Consider the following 22,984-nt stretch of genomic DNA (forward strand, 5'->3'; position numbering starts at 1 on the left):
TTGTTTTTAGTATATTTGCAGAGTTGTGCAGTCATCACCACATCATGGACATGTTTCCATTTCTGTTGGGTAGATGCCTAAGAATGGAACTGCTGGGTCATATGGTAACTCTGTCTAACCTTTGGAGGAACTACCAGAATGTTTTCCAAAGTGGCTGCACCATTTTCTTTTCTTTTCTTTTCTTTTCTTTTTTTTTTTTTTAGATAAGGGCTCACTCTTTTGCCCAGGCTACAGTCCAGTGGTGTGATCTCGGCTTACTGCAGTCTTGACTTCCCAGACTGAAGCAATCTTCCCACCTCAGCCTCCCAAATAGATGGTACCACAGGTGTGCACCACCATACCCAGTTATTTTTTTTTTTCATTTTTTGTAGAGATGGGGTCTCACTATGTTACCCAGGCTAGTCTCAAACTCCTGAGCTCAAGCCCCCGCCTGGGCCTCCCAAAAGGCTGGGATTGCAGACGTGCGCCACTGTGCCCAACCTGCACCATTTTATATTCCCACCAACAATGGATGAGGGTTCTAATTTTTTACTTCCTTGCCAACACTTACCTGATATTTTCACTGGTGAGGGCCTCAGGCTGCATCTACTCATAGTGGAAGGTGTAAAGGGAAGCTGGCATGCAGAGGGATTACATGGTGTGAGAGGAAGCAAGAGAGAGAGGGAAGGAGGGATGGGGTGGGTGTGAAGTGGTATCTCATTGTGGTTTTGAGTTGCATTTTCTTCTTTTATCTCTTTTAAAATATAGATTCCCTTGTAGTTTTCTTCAACAAATGTTGAAGAAACTAGCTAGATTTTCCTGTACCATCTCCCAGTCTGGATTTAGGTGATGGTATACTACAGCATTGTTTAATGTCTTCTCCATTCCTTACTGTCCTTTGAATTAGAAGTTAGATCTAAACCTGTGCTCCCTGAGTACTAGGCACTGGTCGCCTATGGCTATGTAAATTTAAATGAATTAAAATGAAATACAAATTTCAGTTCCGCAGCCTCACCACATTTCAGGTGCTAAAAGGCCACACATGTGGCTAGTGGTTGCTGTACTGAACAGTGAAGCTGCCAAACATTTTCATCATGTCAGAAGATTCTATTCGGCAGCACTGACTTAGGGGCTAGATCAGATTCAGCTCTTTGGAATTTCAATCTTTTGAAACTTGAGATTTACTTTATGGCTGGGAATGTCCATTTTTAAAAAGTTCTATGTGCTTTTGAACTAAAATGTATACGCTCCAGTTGTTAGGTGCAATGGTCTACATGTGTTAGTTGATTGTGGTGTTTCATTTTCTATGTGCTATTGAGGGTTTTTTGCCATTGCTTTCTGTCAGTTTCTATCAGAGAGAGGCTACTTTTGATCCCTCACTATGGGATTGTTTTAGTAAACTACAATATAGTAAGCACAGATAATGAAATACTTTGCAACTCTAAAAATTAATGAGGAATATCTCTCTAAACAACTCCCAAGTGAGCTCCAAAAAAGACAAGATTGAAAAATAGCATGTATAGTTTGCAAACATTTGCCTAAGAAAGGAGGAAAACAAATCTACATTTAAATTGCTTATATTAAAAAAAGAAACTCTTTTAGCAATTTTAACCTTTTTTTCTCTCTCTTTTTTGAGATGGAGTCTCACTCTGTCACCAGGCTGGAGTGCAGTGGCGCAATCTTAACTCACTGCAATCTCCACTTCCTGGGTTCAAGAGGTTCTTTTGCCTCAGCCTCCTGAGTAGCTGACACTACAGGCATGTGCCACTATGCCCAGTTAATTTTTGTGTCTTTAGTAGAGATGGAATTTCACCATGTTGGCCAGGATGGTCTCGATCTCTTGACTTCATGATCTGCCCTCCTCAGCCTCCCAAAGTGCTGGGATTACAGGCGTGAGCCACCACGCCTGTATTTTAATCTTTAAAATTTTTTATTTCATTTTTACCTTTTGTAGAAACAGGGTCCCACTTTATCTCCCAGGCTAGTTTCAAACTCCTGGCCTCAAGCGATCCTCCTACCTCAGCCTCTCAATGTGCGGGATTACAAGTGAGAGCCACCACACCTGGACCAATTTTAACATTTAAAAAATAGTTGTTTACAGGAGGAGGAAGAGAATGGAGAGGAAAGGGTAAGGACAGGAGCTAGTTCTCTGAATATGCTCTATTTTATTCCTTGGCATCATTAAATATTCTATATACTTATAAAATTAAATTAAAATTTTTAAAAAAGTGCATCTGGTTGCTAGCATAGAAAGAGAGATTGACTATTTCAAGGGAACCTAAAAAAACACAGTAATGTGTCTCTACAATTCCAGTGAGGTTTACCCTAAGGACAAAGAATTCAAAAAGTTTCAGACGGTTTTCAGTAATCACACTGGTGACAGTGTTGGCATTGTTATTTTGAGACTGTTGTGTGTATATTGTTAATAAAGCCAATGAAACATTGCTTGTGTCATTGAAATAGAATTTTTGGATGGGAGAAAGGAGAAAAGATAGAAAACTAGGGTTAAGGCTGGGTGTGATGGCTCACACCTGTAATTCCAGAATTTGGAAGGCCAAGGTGGGCGGATCACTTCGGGTCAGGAGTTCGAGACCAGCCTGGCCAACATGGTGAAACCCTGTCTCTACTAAAAATACAAAAATTATCCAGGCATGGTGGCACACACCAGTAGTCCCAACTATTCGGGAGGCTGAGGCAGGAGAATCACTTGAACCCAGGAGGCAGAGGTTGCAGAGAGGTGAGATCATGTCACTGCACTCCAGCCTGGGCAACAGAGCGAGACTCTGTCTCAGAAAACTAAGGTTAAGTTCAAACTTCTTCATTCTATATTAAATTGATAGATTCAGATTAAACTCAATGTATTTTATTTTTAAAATGCTTTCTTGTGCTATTGAAAAGGTCTAGAAACAATGATCAACCCTGCAGCAATGAGCACTCCGAGGGTATGAATGTGGTATCTACCATCTACCCACTCAAAGAAACAAGAGCTCATTGGAGAAATGACAGATTCAAGGTCTAGGCTGAAAATAAGTAAGCTTTGAAACAACTTGGCATCCTGATAAGCAAGAAAGCTCATAAAGACAAGGCCATATCAGAAGGACTCAGATCACTCAGGTGTGACAGCATGCACCTGTAATCGCAGCTACTTGGGAAGCTGAGAAGAAAAGATGGTTTGAGCTCAGGAGTTCAAGATTACAGTGAGCTATGACTGCACTACTGCACTTCAGGCTGGATGACAGAGGAAAAATCCTATCTCCAAAATAACAATAATAAATTAATTAAACTAAAAATTACTCAAGAGCCTACTTGATAGGTTCCCACTGGCCAAATGTGGGATAAATTGAGCATCAATAATGTTAACTGTCGGCTGGGCGCAGTGGCTCATACTGTAATCCCAGCACTTTGGGAGGCCGAGGTGGGCGGATCACTTGAGGTCAGGAGTTCGAGACCAGCCTGGCCAACATGGTGAAACCCCATCTCTACTAAAAATACAAAAACTTACCTGGGTGTGGTGGTGCATGCCTATAATCCCAGCTGCTTTGGGAGGCTGAGGGACAAGAATTGCTTTAACCCGGGAAGCAGAGGTTACAGTGAGCCAATATTGCACCAATGCACTCCAGCCTGGGCAACAGAGCAAGACTCTGTCTCAAAAAAAAAAATTAAAAAAAAAAAAAGGTTAACTATCATGGCATGAAACACAACCAATACATATAAGCCTTTAATTTGTAATGATATTAAAAACTCATTGTCACCTTGGGAGGATACAGTGGAACCAACTCATTATTCTGAAAACTAGCATAACAAACATTTATCCTGCCTTTTCCTTACAAACTGTACCACAGGGCAGCCAAATAGTTAATAAGGGAAATTTCTTTTTATAGAACAGTCTTGTCTAATAAATGAAGAAGGTTTGATAGAACTGGAATATCAAACTCCTAAGAAAATGTGGATCTGGGCACTGTGTGTCAGAGAACACCGACATCCTGAAAAGATAGCCAGCCCTCTTGTGTCTCCTTCTGGAAGTATAATACGCTGCCTATGAAGTCTTTTTTTGCCAAAACCAATCAATCTTGTATCTGATTGGACCTCTAATTCAAACGACCAGTTTGCAGGAAATGCAGGAGAAAGTCAAACATGTTAAAGGACGCCTTCAGAATGCAATTAACAAAACCCGGAATGTGGGAAATTCTACAGGACAAATTGTCCAATTTTCTCTATGAATAAATTGCAAGAAAGAAATGGAGGGAACCTCTAGAACAAAAGAGACTTGAGAGACACGTTGGCTAAATGCAATGTGTGGACCTTGCTTCGATCCTGATTTGAGTAAACCAATTGTAAAAGATAAAAAATTAGAGAAATTTGAACATTGGGCATTATAATTAGTATTAAGGAATTATTATGGTGTTCTTTATGATAATGGTGTTGTGATTACATATAGGTATATAAGTGCATATATATTTTTAGAGTTCCTATATTTTAGAGATACCTACTGAAATATTTATACATAAAGTGATATAATGTTTTATGATTTACCTCGAAATAATCCAGTGCTGGGGGAGTAGTGAAACACAGCTGGAATAGGGAAAGGCATAAGTTCATTGTTGAAGCTGTGTATATTGAGGTTGTTGTACTTTTGTTAGTTTTGTGTATGAGAACTTTTCAAAATATCTTTATATATATTTACAGGAAAAATACACTTAAAGAAAATATGAAGTAAAATAATTATATATATATATAAATATATAAAAAATACAAGGAAAATATGAAATTAAAAAATAGTACTGGCGGTACACAGATAATGACCATATGTGTGAAGCAAGTGCTCAAATGATGGTGCTTGGGCAATAAAGGCTCAGGGGCTATGCAGTGGTTTGCAAACTCTCCTCTGCCCTAGGTTTTCCCCAGAACTTCTCCCATGTTTCTGTGGGGTAACCCAGTGAAACTCTCACCCACTACTTCAATCAGAAAGGTCTGCTTTCCTCAATTTTACATATTAAGGTTTCTTATAACATTTCCCTTGAACAAACAATTTTGACATTTCAAATAAAATTCAAAACTGACAGCTTCATGGCTTATCATCCACCCTCTTCTCCCCTTAAAAAATAGCCCTTACTCTTCCCCCAGAACTTTAGGGTAGTAGCCAAAACAGCTGGCCAAGTTTAACATGCAAGAACTGTGGCTCACATTCAAACTGCTGTCCTCCCAGTGGAAAAGTTCTGTTCCACATGTGTATTAGTCAGGATAAGCAGCCTTCAGCTACAATAACGAACAGCCCCAAAACTCAGAAGTTTCCCATAACAGGAGTTTATTTCTTGCATACACAAAGTCCACTGTGGGTCTGGATGACTCTTCAGGACATCTCTCCTCTATGTGATGGCTCAGGAATCCAGGCTGTTTTGATCTTGTGGCTTGTCCATTCAACAAGAAAAATTCTTAGTCATTGCAGTATCAAAGAAATTCTAATAACACTGGAAGGGTCTTGCACAAATGTCACTTCTATTTACGGCCAGTTGGCCGGAAGTAGTCAAGCAACTCTACCTAACTGCAAGGGAGTTTGTAAATGTGGGGAAGCCCACGGAATAGCTGGCAGGCATTTCTGCCTCTACCATGGCATCTCACCACCTTTCCACATATTGTGGCCTCCCTGTCATCTCCCCACCCTGACTCCACACACTGGATCAAGCATTAGATTATGTAGATGATGATCAGATCATCACTGAGTCCATGATACTTCCAAAATAATGGTTCTGGTTTGAGTGTTTCCTTGAATCCTTTGCTTTTAGATGAGCGACAGGTCGAAACTATCCAAGACAAAGAGTGGCTTGCTGCAGAGGCTGCAAGATAGTGTCCTGCAAGGGTAAATTGTATGATAGGACTGGGCATGTAATTCTAAACCCCTGACTTAAATAATCGGAAGTTCTGGCCACAGAGGCCCTATATTTGTGCATGACGTCAACCAGCTGGAGCCAGACAGTAGCTACACACCAGAGATGGCCCTTCATTCCTGGGTCTAACCCAGTCGCCATCACCTGGCAGTTTGACTCAGTCACAGTACCTGCTGGGACCCTGTAACAGGTAGAATCTGTGATCCCTGCATCTGGATATGCACAGTTAGGATCCTCCACAGTTTCATCACCCCAAAGATGGAGTTCGTTCTTCGATGTAACTTAATTTGATTTAATTTAATTTTCTTAGGTGTAATTGAAGATGTTTAATTTCCTCCCTCTTATTTAATCTGGATTTAATACTCTCTTTATGAGTCTCTTAGTCATCTTTTTGGTCAAAGCTGAATCACTCCAATTTCTTGATTACCCTTCTCCCTTATGTCCCAGTATTCATCCCTTCGACGATCCGTGTCAATCTTATTGGGACACTCTCATTTTCCCACGTCCTTTATAAGATAACTGGAAATCAACAGACAACGGAATCGAGGTGTTAGAACTGAAATATTGCAGTAAACAAAACTCTAGTCTGAAGTGAATGGAGTGTGTTTTGACCCTTGCAAGTTAAAAATCATTGTCATGTTCCTTAATCTACAAGGTTTTGTCAAATTTCTTTGGGCTTCAAGTCACATCAGTTCCTAGGCTGACTGCAGGAGTACACCACCCTCCCATCCTTAGGACCAGGCTAAGAAGGAAGCTTGGTTAACCTCCGCATCCTCCGCCTGCAGCAACCTGGCTACAGTAATATTTGTGGGTGCAGCTCCAGACACCTCCAATTTAAGAGGAGCTCATTGACTTCTAATCGGCAGACTTGCTTTACTGTGTTTCTCTTTCTAATAATCGGGATTATTGATACTAATGATGACAAAAGCAAGCACTTACTGAATTTAAATTGTGCCTGGCATGGTTCTATGTGCTTTACATGGTTCTGGTGAAACTAACAACCCTATATGAGGTAAGTACAATTATAATTCCGTTTTATAGAGATGAAATAGAGACTTGGGACTCTCCCAAGATTGTACTGCCAGGAAGCAACAGAAATGGGATTTGAACTTGGAAAGGCTCATGTTCCAAAGTCTTAATCATTATGCTTAATCATTATGCTATGCTATATGTGGTACAGCATGGGAATATTTGGGATTACTAAAATTTTACGTTTTTGTTGTTGTTGTTGTTTTTGTTTTTTTGAGACAATGTCTCACTTTGTTGGCTAGGCTGGAGTGTAGTGGTACAATCATGGCTCATTGCAGCCTCAGTCTCCTGAGGTTCATGCGATCCTCGATCCTCCCACCTCAGCCTCACAAGCAGCTGGGACTACTGTCACGCACCACCACACCCAGCTAGTTTTTGTATTTTTAGTAGAGACAGAGTTTCACCATGTTGCTCAGGCTGGTTTCCAACCCCTGGGCTCAAACGATCCACCCGCCTTGGCCTCCCAAAGTGCTGGGATTACAAACATGAGCCACCACGCCCAGCCTGAAATCACTAAAATATTGTTTGATCTAAATGCATTGTTTTGAATGTTAGGTTGCTAGTGATTAGGGCTCTTCTAGCTCCACCTGGCTAGTGAAGGGAGACATCTGGTGGCCATTCTGTTTTTTAAAACTTTTCTTCATGGAAAACTTCAAATTAATACAAAGTAAACAGAATAGTATCATAAATCCCCCTCTATCCACCACCTGGCTTTAACAATTAACATTCTGCCATTCCGTTTACATTCATACCTCCAGCCAATCTCCTCCTCTTCCCCACTTATTTTTTACGGTTCTTTTTCAAAAATAAATTTTACATAGAGTAAAATGCACACAATTTTAACAATTTATCTTGACCAACAGATACACTCATGTAACCCACAGCCCTATCATGATATGGAATGTTTCCATCACTCCAAAAATATCCTTTGCCTGACAACTCCCCAACTAGACAGCAATTGTTCTGATTTTTCACTGTGGATTAGTTTTGCTTGTCCCAGAGTGCCGTATCAATGGAATCCTACAGTACGACTCTTTTGTGTCTGGGCTTTTTCACTCAGCATAATGTCTGTGAGAGTCATCCAGGCTCTTGCGTGTACCCGTTATTTCTCTTTTATTGCTGTCCTCCTTCTATTGTACAGATGGGCCACAGCCATTCTCCTGTTGATGGGGATTTGGATTGTTTCCAGTTAGGGGCCATTCTGAATACAGTTGAGCATGAGTTGAACTTCATGTTCAAGTCTTTTTGTAGACATATGTTTACATTTCTCTTGTGTAAATACTTAGGAGTGGAATCGCTGGATCAAAGAACAGAGGCATAGTTAACTTCATTAGAAACTGCCAGATCTTTTTCCCCAAAGTGATTTTCTTTGCATTCCTCCCAGCAGTGTGAGAGAATTGTCTGCTCCGCATCCTCACCAGTATTTGGTGTTATCAGTGTTCTTAATTTTGACTGCTCTGGTGGTATCTCATTGTGGTTTTAATTTGTGTTTCCCTGATGACTAACAAAATGTTGACCATTTTTCTATGTGTGTATTGCCAATTTGTCTTTCTTCCTTTGTGAAGTGTCCATTCAAGTCTTTTGCCAAATTTTCACCGGGTTTGTCTTTTTATTATTGGACTGTAGATGTCTTTTATTCTGGATACACATTCTTTGCGGCTGTATATTTTGTGAATATTTTCTGCTGGTCTGTGACTTGCCTATTTTCTTAACCGTGTCTTCTAATGAGAAACTTTATATTTGATGAAGTCTGATTTCTTATTTTGTGTCTTTTATTATTATTTCTTCCTGGCTGTCATCTGAGAAAACTTTGTCTTCCCTTGGTTACAAAGATGGTCCCTTTGTTTACTGCCAGTAGCTTTATATAGATTTTAAATTTGCATTTAGGTCTCAGATGCATTTCGAGTTTATGTGTGTGTGTATGTGTAGTGTAATATAATAAAGGGACTGACATGCATTTTTACTTTCTTTTTATTTTATATTGATGCATTTTTAAGTAGAGATGGGAGTCTCCCTGTGTTGCACAGGCCGGTCTCCAACTCCCGGCTTTAGGCAGTCCTCCCGCCTCAGCATCCCGGTGTGCTGGGATCACAGCTATGAGCCACCAGGCGCAACTGCAATTTTTTTCTTTCTATAAATGTCTAGTGGTTCCTGCGCCGTTGGATGGAAATGTTTTCCATTTCTGTGCTGAATTGTTTGGGGACCTCTACCGAAAATCAATTGCCACACAGTCTTATTAAACACAGTCTTATTCTAGCTTTGTTTTCTTTTGCAAGATTACTTTGGCTATGCTAGGACCTCTGCATATCCATATGTACCAGTTGTCAATTTATTGCCTCTCAGATCCAAATTCACTCTTCATTACCTGCTGAGCAATAACTGCACGCTTCAGGCATTTCTCCTTAAAGTGAACACAATGTCATTTTTGTCACTAGAGGGCACTGGAGGGACATTGCAAAGGCAGGCGGCTTCTCTTCCTGATGTCCTTTGCTATGTTTTGCTTTCTCTTGTTTTCAGACTGTACATTCTGCTGCACAGTGGTATGTGGGGGGGACACACACTAACTGTGTGCCCAAAGCACATAGTCCATCAGTGACCTCACAGCTCTGGCCAAGGGCCTGGTGACCACTTTGTCACAGCCCTCCTGACAAGACATCACACACTCCAGGCTTCATAACTACTCCTGTTCCCTCTCCCAACGCACACCTGCCCTCTGGCCACAGCTTGCCTGAGCCCTGGAAGTCTGATTCCGTTGGACCCCTCCATGGTCTCCCATCCAGCAGCGCCTGTGCTCAGGAAGGTCATTCCTGGTGCCTGCCCAGTGACCAAACCAGCTCCGGCCCTGGTATCCTGGTGAGATTCTTTGCCATCCAATGGGCTGTAGCCACACCTTCTCCACTGACGTCTGAAGCCCATCCTTGGAGAGTAACACTCCAAGTTTATCCTTCCTTAAATACCCCTCTGTAGCAAGAATTTCCCTTTCTGGCCCAAATTCCTCATCACTCATGTGGGAATTACAAAGTGAGTTTACACAATTAACATTTATTGAAATAAAGAAAAATTAATTAAAAAAAAAAAAGAAAACATTCAACCTTGACTGATCAACATAAAGGGAACATTAATTTAAAAAAAACATGTATTGAGTACATGGTTGTCAGGAAAGCAAGTCTGGGTATGTTGTCTAGGTTCATTTTCTGGCTCCGTTTTTTGGCAGATTTTGGGCATGGCTTATGACATTCCTATGCCTCAGTTTCCTCATCTGTAGAATGGGCATAATAATAGTATTTCATAGGGTCAGAAAGAAGATCAAAAGAAACAGCACAAGTCAAGCGTTTAGAATAGTACCTAACGGTAAATACTTGGTTCCTGTCAGCTGCTGCTATTCCTATTTTTTATGATTATGATCTCGTATCCCCAACCATATTGTAAACTCTAAGTGAAGACAGCATAAGTTAATGCTGGCTCTCTACTATCCCAGGGTTTAGCATCTTGTTATTTCCATGCATTAGACGTGTAATAGATATTACCAAATAGACGAGCTGCTGAAGAATGTTCTGTTTCCCGTAGAAAGAAGACCTGAGGAGGAAACATATCCGTTTGCACATGGAAGGGGCGCTGACTGCCCGGGACAAGGTCGGGGTTCAGGATTTTGTGCTATTGGACGCATATACCAGCGAATCTGCCTTTGTCGACAACCTCCGCAAGCGTTTCAACGAGAACCTCATATACGTAACGTGATCCATTTCTCAACTGTTTTTCTAGCGTGGTTGTTTCCTTCTTGCTTCACGACTTTGATGAGTGTGAATAATATCACTCTATTAGGTCAGACATAAAAGGGAGATACTGAGGCGCCACTCTTAGATGCACTTCGATCCTTTGTGCTAAGACGTTTATGGCTGCCCGTGACAGATACCCAACTTACACCAGCCTAAGTCACTAAAAGCAATCTGTCCATGTCTGTAACTGTAGGTCCCAGGAGTAGATCTAGGGTTTCAAACGATGTCTGGAGACTCTTTCTCCATCTCTGCTCTGCTTTCTTAGGCATCCATTTCCTTCTCAGGTGCATGGCAGCAAGATGGTTGCCCTCAGATCCAGGCTGTTATTTTATCAGCTTAGGGTTGCCGCTGAGAAGCGAGCCCACCCTCTAGTGATAAGCTCTAGGAAATGGCCCAAGCTGATGTTGATCAGCTCTGATTGGTCTACTTTCGGTCATGTGTCTGTCTCTGAACCAATCCCATGGCTAGAAGTGAAGACTATTCTGATTGGCCAGGTTCTTACCAGGCCCGCCCCTAGAGGTGAGGGGTGGAGTCGGAGCCCCAGGCGGTATATACAGAGAGCTGGAGAAGAGGGTTACCCGAAGGACTTTGCTGGGAGAAAGGGGCAGAGATACCAAGCAGGCAAAAATAAAAGCTGTCCAGCATACCCCATGAATAGTCAAGGGTCAAGAATGCAGCACTTACCAAACTCTTCTCAGGTTGATCTTGTCACATCTAGTTTTTATTCAAAAACCAGTTTTTGTTAAATTCCCATTTATCACCACGCTCTGATTTGGTGGTCAATTTTCAGGTAAATTCCTCTAGGGTATAAACTTCATAGTGTCCCTGTGTGTGTCATGGGTGTTATTAAAATTATTTAATTTTTTGAGATTTTATTAGCTTTTGCCAAGTGTAAATTAGACAGAAGCGGTTTAAAAATATTTGTATTGTAGCTATTTTGTTTGTAATGGTGCCCGTGGCTTAATCTATATATTGAAACCAAGGTTACCAGAAGAAATAAACAAGGTGTTTCTTAGAGTACATATCCTACAGCCTGACTTTCAGAATTATCACCCTTAATTGTAGAAATAGAAAAAAAAAAACAAACTAATTTTATATACAGGAAAAGGAAAAATGGCATGGTACAGAGAAGTACAAATGGCATGATAGGATCATCGTGATTAAGCTAAATGTTTCTGATTTGAACTGATAAATTTCAGAAACTGTGTCTTCCACCCTGAATTTCTACTGATTGAAGTAATAAGGAGTTTTAGTGAAAATTCTCTGCTTCAATTCTATGTTTGATTTTTGTCCTGGAGATTGGAGACATTAGTTAGAATGATTTTGTGTGTAATCTTTTTTTTTTTTTTTTTTTTTTTTTTTTTTGAGATGAGTCTTGTTAAGTTGCCCAGGCTAGTCTTGAACTCCTGGGTTCAAGCACTCCTCCTGCCTCAGCCTCCCACGTAGCTGGGATTACAGGCACACACCACCACACCCAGCTATTTTAGCATAATCTTAATATAGATTTAGTGCATCCTATATTTGAAACAGCTACACACTGAGAATCTGAGAATATCAGATGTATTTTCCAACGAGCACATTAATTTTTTTTCTATATAAGAGCGTGGAGCTCTTTGTTTATTCATAATTGTATTTCAAAAGTCTTATGTTAGTGGTTATATTATGAATATAAGTAAGTACCTGAAAAATCTGAATATGAGTAAAGTCTAATGTTGAAATCTGGGAATATAAGTGCCAGTAGCAGGAGTGTTTTGCCCAATTTTAGAAGGTTTGTAGATATACTCATCCTATTTTCTTGTTTGTTTGTTTGTTTCTGGTTTTTTGTTGTTGTTGTTGTTCCATATGGAGTCTCACTCTGTTGCCCAGGCTGGAGTGCAGTAGCCCAATCTTGGCTCACTGCAACCTCCGCCACCTGGGTTCAAGCAATTCTCCCACCTCAGCCTCCCCAGTAGCTGAGACTACAGGCGCCCGCCACCACCCCCGGCCAATTTTTTTGTATTTTTAGTAGAGATGGGGTTTCACCATGTTGGCCAGGCTGGTCTCAAACTCCTGACCTTGGGTGACCCACCTGCCTCAGCGTCCCAGAGTCCTGGGATTACAGGCGTGAGCCACCGCGCCCGGCCCACCCATCCTACTTTCACTCAATGCCAGAGAGACCTTTAAGAACCATGCATCAGGTTACGTGCTCCCCTTTTAAAGTGATCCATTCACATAATGGTTTAGGGAGGTATTTCTCTTTTTTTGTATTTTCAACTTTTATTTTAAGTTCAGGGGTACGTGTGCAGGATGTGCAGGTTTGTTACATAGGTAAACATGTGCTGCGGTGGTTTGCTGATCAACCCATCACCTAGGTACTAAGACCAGCATACATTAGCTATTCTTTCTGATGCTCACTGTCCCCTGCAACAAGCCCCAATGTGTGTTGTTCCCCCCCTCCCACAAATGTGTCCATGTGTTCTCATCATTTAGTTCCCATTTATTAGCAAGAACATACAGTGTTTGGTTTTCTGTTCCTGCATTAGTTTGCTGAGGATAACGGCTTCTAGCTTCTTCCATGTACCAGCAAAGGACATGATCTCGTTCCCTTTTATGGCTGCATAGTATTCCATAATGTATATGCACTCTATTTTCTTTATTCAGTCTATCATTGATGGGCATTTGGGTTGATTCCATGTCTTTGCTGTTGTGAATAGTGCTGCAGTGAACACACATGTACATGTATCTTTTTAACAGAATGATTTATATTTCTTTGGGTATATACCCAGTATTGGGATTGCTGGGTCAAATGGTATTTCTGCCTCTAGATCTTTGAGGAGTCACCACACTGTTTTCCACAGTGGTTGAACTAATTTACACTTCCACCCACAGTGTAAAAGCCTTCCTTTTTCTCCACTGCCTTGCCAGCATCTGTTGTTTTTTCACTTTTTAATAATCGCCATTCTGACTGGCATGAGATGATATCTCATTGTGGTTTGGATTTGCATTTCTCTAATGATCAGTGGTGTTGAGCTTTTTTTCATATGATTGTTGGCTGCATGTATGTCTCCTTTTTGAGAAGTGTCTGTTTATTTCCTTTGCCCACTTTTTAATGGGGTTGTTTTTTCTTGTAAATTTGTTTAAATTCCTTGTAGACCGGATATTAGACCTTTGTCAGATGAATAGATTGCAGAACTTTTCTCCTATTCTGTAGGTTGCCTCTTCACTCTGGTGATAGTTTCTCTTGCTGTGCAGAAACTCTTTAGTTTAATTAGATCCCATTTGTCAATTTTTGCTTTTGTTGCAATTGCTTTTGGCGTTTTCATCATGAAATCTTTGTAGGGCAGGTATTTCATTTCAGTAGGGAAGGGTGGTATCTCTGCCATCCGCAGTATTTGGAATAAAACCCCAATTCCTCATGGGAGCCCACAGAGCCTGGATGATCTGAACCTGCTCCATCTTCAACATCCTCCCTTGCTAGTCTCCATTCTGCCCTCACTCAGACTTCAACCACAATGGCCTCTCGTGCCCCTAGCCTGCCACATGTATTCCTTCAGCCTGAAATGCCCTTCCTGCCTACTTTGTTCATGGCTGGCTCCTCATCCTTCAAGCTCTGCTCAGATGTCACCTCCTTAAAGAAGTCTTCCCGGCAAGGTGTGGTGGCTCATGCCTGTAATCCCAGCACTTTGGGAGGCCAAGGCAGGCAGATCACCTGAGGTCAGGAGTTCAAGACCAGCCTGGCCAACATGGTGAAACCCCATCTCTACTAAAAATACAAAATTAGCTGGGTGTGGTGGCGCATGCCTGTAATCCCAGCTATGGGAGGCTGAGGAGAATCACTTGAACCCAGGAGGCAGAGGTTGCAGTGAGCTGAGATTGAGCCACTGCACTCCAGCCTGGGCAGCGAAGTGAGACTGTCTCAAAAAAAAAAAAAAAAAAAAAAAGAAGAAGAAGAAGAAGAAGACTTCCCCATGCCTGCTAATATGGCCTGCCTTCATTGTTTATACCATTGTTACGCTGTGTATACCTTTCTTTTTTTTTATTTTTATTATCATTATTTTTTTTTAGATGGAGTCTCGCTCTGTCACCCGGGCTGGAGTGCAGTGACACGATCTTGGCTCACTGCAACCTCCACCTCCTGGGTTCAAGAGATTCTCCTGCCTCTGCCTCCCGAGTAGCTGGGACTACAGGCGTGCACCATCATGCCTGGCTAATTTTTTGTATTTTTAGTAGAGATGGGGTTTTACCATGTTAGCCAGGATGGTCTCGATCTCCTCACCTGTGATCCGCCCACCTCGGCCTCCCAAAGTGCTGGGATTACAGGCATGAGCCACCGCGCCCAGCCATGTACACCTTTCTTAATACTGATCTCTTCCTGCAGCTGTCTTCATTCCTCAGCTGTTTGTCTATTGTCTCCCTCATACCCCCGCCCCCACCATGTAAGCTCCCAGCAGAGATCCCGCCTGATTTATCATTTTAAATCCTCCATGCAGAATGAATCCACGGGGATCATCATGTGTGACAGTCTTTTGCACCCCAGAATTCCTCACTTGTGCTTTGGTCTATTTCTCTAGACATATATTGGCACCCTCCTTGTGTCCGTGAATCCATACCAGGAGCTCGGAATCTACACTGTGAGCCAGATGGAACTTTATCAAGGGGTCAATTTCTTTGAACTGCCGCCACATGTGTGAGTAGCATCCACAGGATCATCCCTAGAAGGATTTTTCTTTTTCCCCTTCCTCTCTCTCCTTCCTTCTCTCTCTCCTTCCTTCTCACCATGCATCTGTCCATCCGTCCATCCATCCATGCACCCACCCACCCACCCACCCATCCGTTCATCCTCCTATCCATCCACATATCCATCCATCCACCTATCCATCCATTCATTCACCTATCCATCCACCTACCTACCTATCCATCAATACATCCATCCATCCATCTAAATCCTTGATGCATGTTTATTAGATTCTGTACCTCATTTAAGCCCTTGCCTTCTTGTAAAGTAAGTCTTCCAAAGCAGTAGAAAACTTTAGAGGGTCTTTATGGAATCTCAGCTTAAATATGAAAAAAGGTGGAACCTTTGTGTAACTGCTGAGAAATTTAAGAGTGTGGCTGGAGAGACGTCTTCTCTGGGAAGAGGATTGCTACAGTGCCGTCCACTGGTGCTAAGAAGACTGCTCCTTGGTAGAAACTTAACCAGGGCTGTGGAAGCTTAAGAGGTGCAAATTTCTTCATTCCTCTCCCCTATGTATGACCTATGGTAATAATAATTTGTGGAGGGTGATTATATTTTTAGTACATAACATTTTCTGTTTTATGCGAATTTTTGAAAATACATACTCGCCTGCAGTATGGCCAGAATTTGTTTTTATGTAACTCTATAAGCTGACAGGGTAGAATTATTCACCTGATCTCAGATCTCTTGTCTCCAAACACCATTTTCCTTCTTAACATGTAACTGACTCTGTAAAAACAATCTGTTTAGATTTCTCGTTTGATTCGGAAGTTAATTAAAAGGGACTGAAATAAAAATTTACATGTAGTTAGAGTTTACTGATTAGTTACACATTAATTCAGAGTTTCTAGAGCCATTTCACAGAGGCTAGAAAATATAACCACTTTGATATCAGTTTTCACAAAGTTGAGGACATTTTTAAGTCTTAAAACCTTACCATTTTAAATAATTTCCCTTGTATTTGAAAATAATGTATAACCCATATTATCTGCTAAATAATGCTGTTTGTTTGTCTCTATGCCTAATTGGCCAAATTTTCTAATAGTTATTTAACATTCAAAACAACAACTACCAAAAGAAAGGAAAGATAAGCAGTTTTTTCTTGCCCAGACTTTGCTGAATTTTCTAGTTTTTCTCCCTCTTGACTTCTAGGCTAATATTTAGATTCTGCCTCTGTTGTCTTGGTGACTCAGCTATTCCACTGTCTTTTCTTTTTTTTTTTTTTTCTTTTTGAGACGGAGTCTTGCTCTGTTGCCCAGGCAGGAGTGCAGTGGTGCTATTTTGGCTCACTGCAGGCTCCACCTCCTGGGTTCATGCCATTCTCCTACCTCAGCCTCCTGAGTAGCTGGGACTACAGGCGCCGGCCACCACGCCCGGCTAATGTTTTTGTTTTTGTTTTTGTTTTGTATTTTTAGTAGAGATGGGGTTTCGCTGTGTTGGCCAGGATGGTCTCGATCTCCTGAGCTCATGATCCACCCGCCTCAGCCTCCCAAAGTGCTGGGATTACAGGCATGAACTGTTCCACTTTCTAAGGCACTCATAAGCCTTTCTGCATCACTGCCATATATATGTTGAGACAGGGTCTCGCTTTGTCACCCGGACTGGAGTGCGGTGACACAATAATGGATCACTGCAGCTTCCACCTCCCACAACTCAGGTGATCCTCCAGCCTCAGCCTCCTAAGTAGCCAGGACTACAGGCACACACCACCACCCTGGCTAATTTTTGTATTTTTTTGTAGAGACAGGGTCTCAGTGAGTTGCCCAGGCTGGTCTCGAACTCCTGGGCTCAAGCGATCTGCCCACCTCAGCCTCCCAAAGTGCTGGGATTACAGATGTGAGCCACCATGCCCAGCCACCACCATGGATTAAAAGCCAAAATGGCTTTGCAACTCTGCCTCATATTCAGGTTCTATTCCTGGGATACCTTCATGCTTTGGTGTCTGATCTTGAAGATAAAGTGCTTCTCATAGTTTTACCTCTTGTCCTAAAGATATCACTGAAGTTTGTTAATCTCTTTGGTTTCCTGCCACTCCATTCTTAGTATTCTAGCTTTTGAGGGAAAAAATACATGAGATCTTATTCTGTTTATTGAATTGAATTGTTTAATATTTAGACAAGGTTGTTATTTTCACCTACAGTTAATAGAACATCTCTTGGAGATGTAAGTTAGTAGCTGGCTTATTCTTATAAAACATGTTGATGGATTAAAAACGTAAATTTGGTGAACTTCAAAAAATATTTTCAGGCCAGGTGCGGTGGCTCATGCCTGTAACCCCAGCACTTTGGGAGGCTGAGGCAGGTGGATCATGAGGTCAGGAGTTCCAGACCAGCCTGACCAACATGGTGAAACCCCATCTCTACTAAAAATACAAAAATTAGCCAGGCGTGGTGGTGTGCACCTATAATCCCAGCTACTCAGGAGGCTGAGGCATGAGAATCGCTTGAACTTGGGAGGCAGAGGTTGCAATGAGCCCAGATCGCGCCATTGCACTCTGGCCTGGGCAACAGAGCGAGACTCCATCTCAAAAACAAAATTCATTACTGCTTAAATTCTTCTTTTAACTCTTCTACTATTTGAGTTTTGATATCTAGTACACTTTATATTTGATCAGTCAGTGGGTCGTGGTAGAGAGTTTTTTGTTTTTTTGTTTTTCGGGTTTGGGTTTGGTTTTTTGTTTTTGTTTTTGTTTTTGAGATAGAGCTGTGCTCTGTTGCCCAGGTTGGAGTACAATGGCGCAATCTCGGCTCACTGCAACCTCTGCCTCCCGGGTTCAAGTAATTCTCCTGCCTCAGCCTCCTGAGTAGCTGGGATTACAAGCATGCACCACCATATCTGGCTAATTTTTGTATGTTTTTTTAGTACAGATGGGGTTTCATCATGTTGGCCAGGCTGGTCTCGAACTCCTGACCTCAAGTGATCCACCCGCCTCAGTTTCCCGGAGTGCTGGGATTACATGCATGAACCACTGTGCCCCACCTGTGGAAAGGGCTTGACATGTGTTTGAGCTCATTGTCCTTGTACTATAGTCTGGATGTGGCTTCCTGGAAACGGAGCACCTCATTTTGCTTCTTTGGTGGGTGTCAGAGTCAAGGGAAGTACCATGAAAACCAATTTGTTTCTGTCTCACTCCTCCTCCAGCTACGCTATAGCCGACAACGCTTACCGAATGATGTGCTCTGAACTAAATAACCATTTCATCCTCATTTCTGGAGAGAGTGGGGCAGGGAAAACAGAGGCCTCCAAGAAAATTCTCCAGTATTTTGCAGTGACCTGCCCAATGACCCAGTCACTACAAATAGCCCGTGACAGACTGCTGCTCTCCAACCCAGTGCTGGAGGTAAGCGGTCTCTGGGGACCAATCGAAGGGAGTCCCAGGGAGGTCACTAAGTGAGACAAATTCTGTCTGGGCAGGTCACTTAAAATGGGCAGGTCACTGTTAAGAAAAGGGTCACACAGATAGTGTCACAGTTAAGGGTGTGACCTGGAACTAAGCCATTTCCCCATTTGTTGAATGGGTCTGCTTATAGTACCTACCTTTTAAGATATTCAATTTTTGGGGTTTTTTTGTTTTTTGTTTTTTGTTTGAGAGAGAGTCTCTGTCTGTCACCCAGGCTGGAGTACAGTGGCACAATCTCGGTTCACAGAAACCTCCGCCTCCTGGGTTTAAGCGATTCTCCTGCTTCAGCTTCCCAAGTAGCTGGTACTACAGGCATGTGCCATCATTCCCAGCTAATTTTTGCATTTTTAGTAGAGACGGGGTTTTGCCATGTTGGCCAGGCTGGTCTCGAACTCCTGCCTGCATCAGCCTCCCGAAGTGCTAGAATTACAGGCGTGAGCCACCACACCCAGCCTAAGAAGTTTTGAGGATTGAGTGAAACAGGTGCACAAAAAGCACACAGCAGAATTAGGAAGCGCCAAAAATACTGTATTATTTATTAATAGTTTTCTTATTATTGAGTTAAAATTATTTTGGTTATGATTACTTACATTGTTGCAATTCACCGACTTGCTGGCTGATCCTGAACAAGTCATTTTCTCCTTTGTTTTTGTGGCCCTTTCTATAAATGAAGATGTTTATAGTAGAAGGAATTTTCCCAGTGGACCCTTTGAGCAGAACAACGTGATATAAAAAGGGGTCTGGTGATGGGGACTGTCAACCATACCTTCTAGAACAGCATGGGGCTAGGGTTCTATGTACCCCTCCTGAGACCATTTCCAACATATTCCTAGATTGGATTATAGGAAGAAGATATTGTTCCCCTCTTCTCCCCGGGTCCAAATCTAGTATTTGGCATTAAATTCTCTGTAGTTAGTGATCCCTTCTTAGAAGATAATGCATGCGTTTCCTCCCTGGCTCCTTCTGCCCTCTCTCCTCCGTTTTCATACTAAGCGTATTATTTGGGATCAGGAATTTGACACGCATGATGAGCTTAAATGACAGTGAATGACACTTTGTATTCCAAGGCTTTTGGAAATGCCAGAACACTCCGGAATGACAACTCCAGCAGATTTGGGAAATACATGGATATACAATTTGATTTTCAGGTACACTGAAGCTCCTATTACTGGTTCATGGGGACCCCTTATTTTGCCAGTGACGGAACCCAAGCCAAGGCCCCTTAAGGGGAGAATGACATTTATTGGCTCAAGCAGTTTAAAAAAAATATCCAGGGTTAGTGCTAGTTTTAGGAAATGCAAATAAAGACTACAATGAGATAACATTTTATACCGTCTGGATGGACAAAAACTAAAAAGTCTAATATATATGAGGTGTTGATGAAGATATGTATCATAAGGAATTCTTACACATTGCTGGTGGGGTGTAAAATATTGGGAAATTATTGGAAAATTATGGGGTGTACCAGAGTTATGATGTTATCTTAGGAAGCTGAAAATACATAATCTAAGGTGCAACCATTCCCGCTCTCAGAGATATCTCAGAGATATCAGATGCGTAAGCGTGTCCGTAACAGAACTGCTCATCATGATGAGCAAGTAAGTAGACTGAACAGCACCAGCGCATCTGGAGAGAACTGAAATGTCCATCAACAGGAGAATGACTACATTGTGGTGTTCACACCATCAGGCATTACACTGCAGACAGCAAATGAACCACAGCTACACCTCACATGGATGGGTCTTGGGAACATACTGTATGCCAGCGTGATATCATTTTTTTTCATTAAGCTTAAAAACAAATCACAAGGACCAGACACAGTGGCTCATGCCTGTAATCCCAGCAGTTTGGGAGGCCAAGGCGGGTGGATCACCTGAGGTCAGGAGTTCAAGACCAGCCTGGCCAACAACATGGTGAAACCCCATCTCTTAAAAAAAAAAATACAAAAAATTAGCTGGGCGTGGTGGTGTGCGCCTGTAATCCCAGCTACTCGGAAGGCTGAGGTAGGAGAATTGCTTGAACCTGGGAGGTGGAGGTTTCAGACAGCCAAGATGGCACCACTGCACTCCAGCCCGGGCAACAAGAGTGAAACTTCATCTCAAAAAAAAAAAAAAAAGACACAAGTAAACAGTATATTGTTTAGGCATGCCTGCTTACCTGGCAGGGGCCAGCACTCTTTTTCAGATACAGCCAGATAGTAAATATTTTAGGCTTTGTGAGCCATTCAGCCATACAGTCGAAATGACCCAAGTCCACTCTTGTAGCATGAAAGCAGCCACGGATGATGCATAAGTGAATGAGCATGGCTGTGTTAGACACAGAATTTAAGTGGAGCTAAGGCAAGCAGGAAAGGAAGGCAGAATTCTCAAGGGCTCATCATTCCAAGTGGTAAAATGACACATGGGAGAACAGTAGCTGTATGAGCATGGAGCTCAATGATGAGGATAAACTGGCTCAAGGATGTCCCAGAGGCTGGGAAGTGGGCCTCTGGTGGAGTGGATTTGGAAAGAAATTTAATAGCCATGCGTATTTGAAAACCTTTTTGGAAGTTCAACACATATACTGAAAAATCTATAAAACATAGGGACAGCCCAGTGAATTTTTACATATGTATCCACCTCTGTAACCACCACCCAGACCAAGACATAAAAATATCTAGCATCTGGGCTGGGCTTGGTGGCTCACTCCTGTAATCCCAGCACTTTGGGAGGCCGAGGTGGGCGGATCACCCGAGGTCAGGAGTTCGAGACAAGCCTGGCCAACATGGTGAAACCCTGTCTCTAATAAAAATACAAAAATTACCCAGGTGTGGTAGTGCACACCTGTAGTCCCAGTTACTCGGGAGGCTGAGGCATGAGAATCGCTTGAACTCGGGAGGCAGAGGTTGCAGTGAGCCCAGATTACACCACTGCACTCCAGCCTGAGCAAGAGAGTAAGACTCTGTCTCAAAAAAAAAAAAAAAAAAAAAAAAAAGATAGCATCTGGAGGCCAGGCAGTGGTGACTCACACCTGTAATACCAGCATTTTGGGAGGTCGAGGTGGGAGGATTGCTTGAGCCCAGGAGGTCAAGACCAGCCTGGGGAACATAGTGAGACCCCGTTTTTACAAAAAACAAAAGTAAAATAGCAAGGCACAGTGGTGCACACTTACAGTCCCAGTTACTTGGGAGGCTGAGGCAGGAGAATTGCTTGAGCCCAGGCATTTGAGGTTATAATGAGCCACGATCAGGCCACAGCACTCCAGCGTGGGCAACAGAGCAAGACCCTATCTCTTAAAATAAAAATTAAAAAAAAAAATTCTAACATCTGAAAGCTTTTCCTGCTCTTCCCCAACAGACTCCCCCTTCCCACTGCCCGCTGTTCTGACCTCTGTGATCACAGGTTCATTTCACTGGTCATTGAAGTGCACATGAATGAAATTACACAGTATGTTCTATTTGGTGCCTGACTTCTTTCAGTCAGCATATCTGTCAGATTCATCCATGTCCTTGCATGTAGCAGTTGTTCGCTTTTTGATTATATGACTATGTCACAACTTATCTGTTCTCCTTTTGTTGGACATTTGGGCTGTTTGCAATTTGGGACTGTGACATATAGCACTTTGAACATCCATGCACATGCCCTTTAGTAGATTTATATTGGATTAAAGAAGTAGAATCATGGGGTTCTTACTAGCAAAGCAGTGTTAGGATAATTAATGATGGTTCCGGTTGCTGCATACCCTTGCCAACATTTATATTGTTCATCCTTTTGAGAAATTCTGGTGGGATATAGTGGTTTTTCACTGTGATTTAAGTTTGTATCTCCCTGGTAATTAATGAAATTTTGCTTCTTGGCCACTTGAAGGCTTTCTTTTTCATTCAAGTCTTTTGCCCATTTTTAATTGGGTTGTTGGTTCTTTCCTATTGATTTGCAAGAATCTCTATATATTCTGGAATAAAAATCCTTTATTGGTTATATTATTGAAAATATTAAGACAGTGTGATATTCACACAAGGATAGATAAAGAGGACAATGGATCAGAATAAAGTCCAGAGAAGATCGAGTCCACATGTACAGTCAGCTGACTTACAACAGAAGCATCACTATGATTCAGTAGAGACAAGATCATCTTTCCAATAAATGGCACAGATCAACTGGATATCAACATGAATAAAAAGACCTTTGACCACTCCCCCTCTCCCTATACAAAAATTCAATAG

The 22,984-nt window shown here is 42.0% G+C and overlaps 1 protein-coding gene across 1 annotated transcript in view; it reads left to right on the plus strand.

Moving 5' to 3' along the window:
* Positions 1–22,984, plus strand: part of MYO1H (myosin IH) — a 101,173-nt gene that overhangs the window by 30,161 nt on the left and 48,028 nt on the right. The window contains exons 2-5 of the mRNA XM_037996564.2: positions 10,461–10,622; positions 15,220–15,335; positions 18,525–18,723; positions 19,851–19,931. Coding sequence (XP_037852492.2) covers positions 10,461–10,622; positions 15,220–15,335; positions 18,525–18,723; positions 19,851–19,931 — 558 coding nt within the window. The remainder of the gene's footprint in view (positions 1–10,460; positions 10,623–15,219; positions 15,336–18,524; positions 18,724–19,850; positions 19,932–22,984) is intronic.

The sequence above is a fragment of the Chlorocebus sabaeus genome, chromosome 11 (genome assembly GCF_047675955.1).
Source record: "Chlorocebus sabaeus isolate Y175 chromosome 11, mChlSab1.0.hap1, whole genome shotgun sequence".
Lineage (NCBI taxonomy): Eukaryota > Metazoa > Chordata > Mammalia > Primates > Cercopithecidae > Chlorocebus > Chlorocebus sabaeus.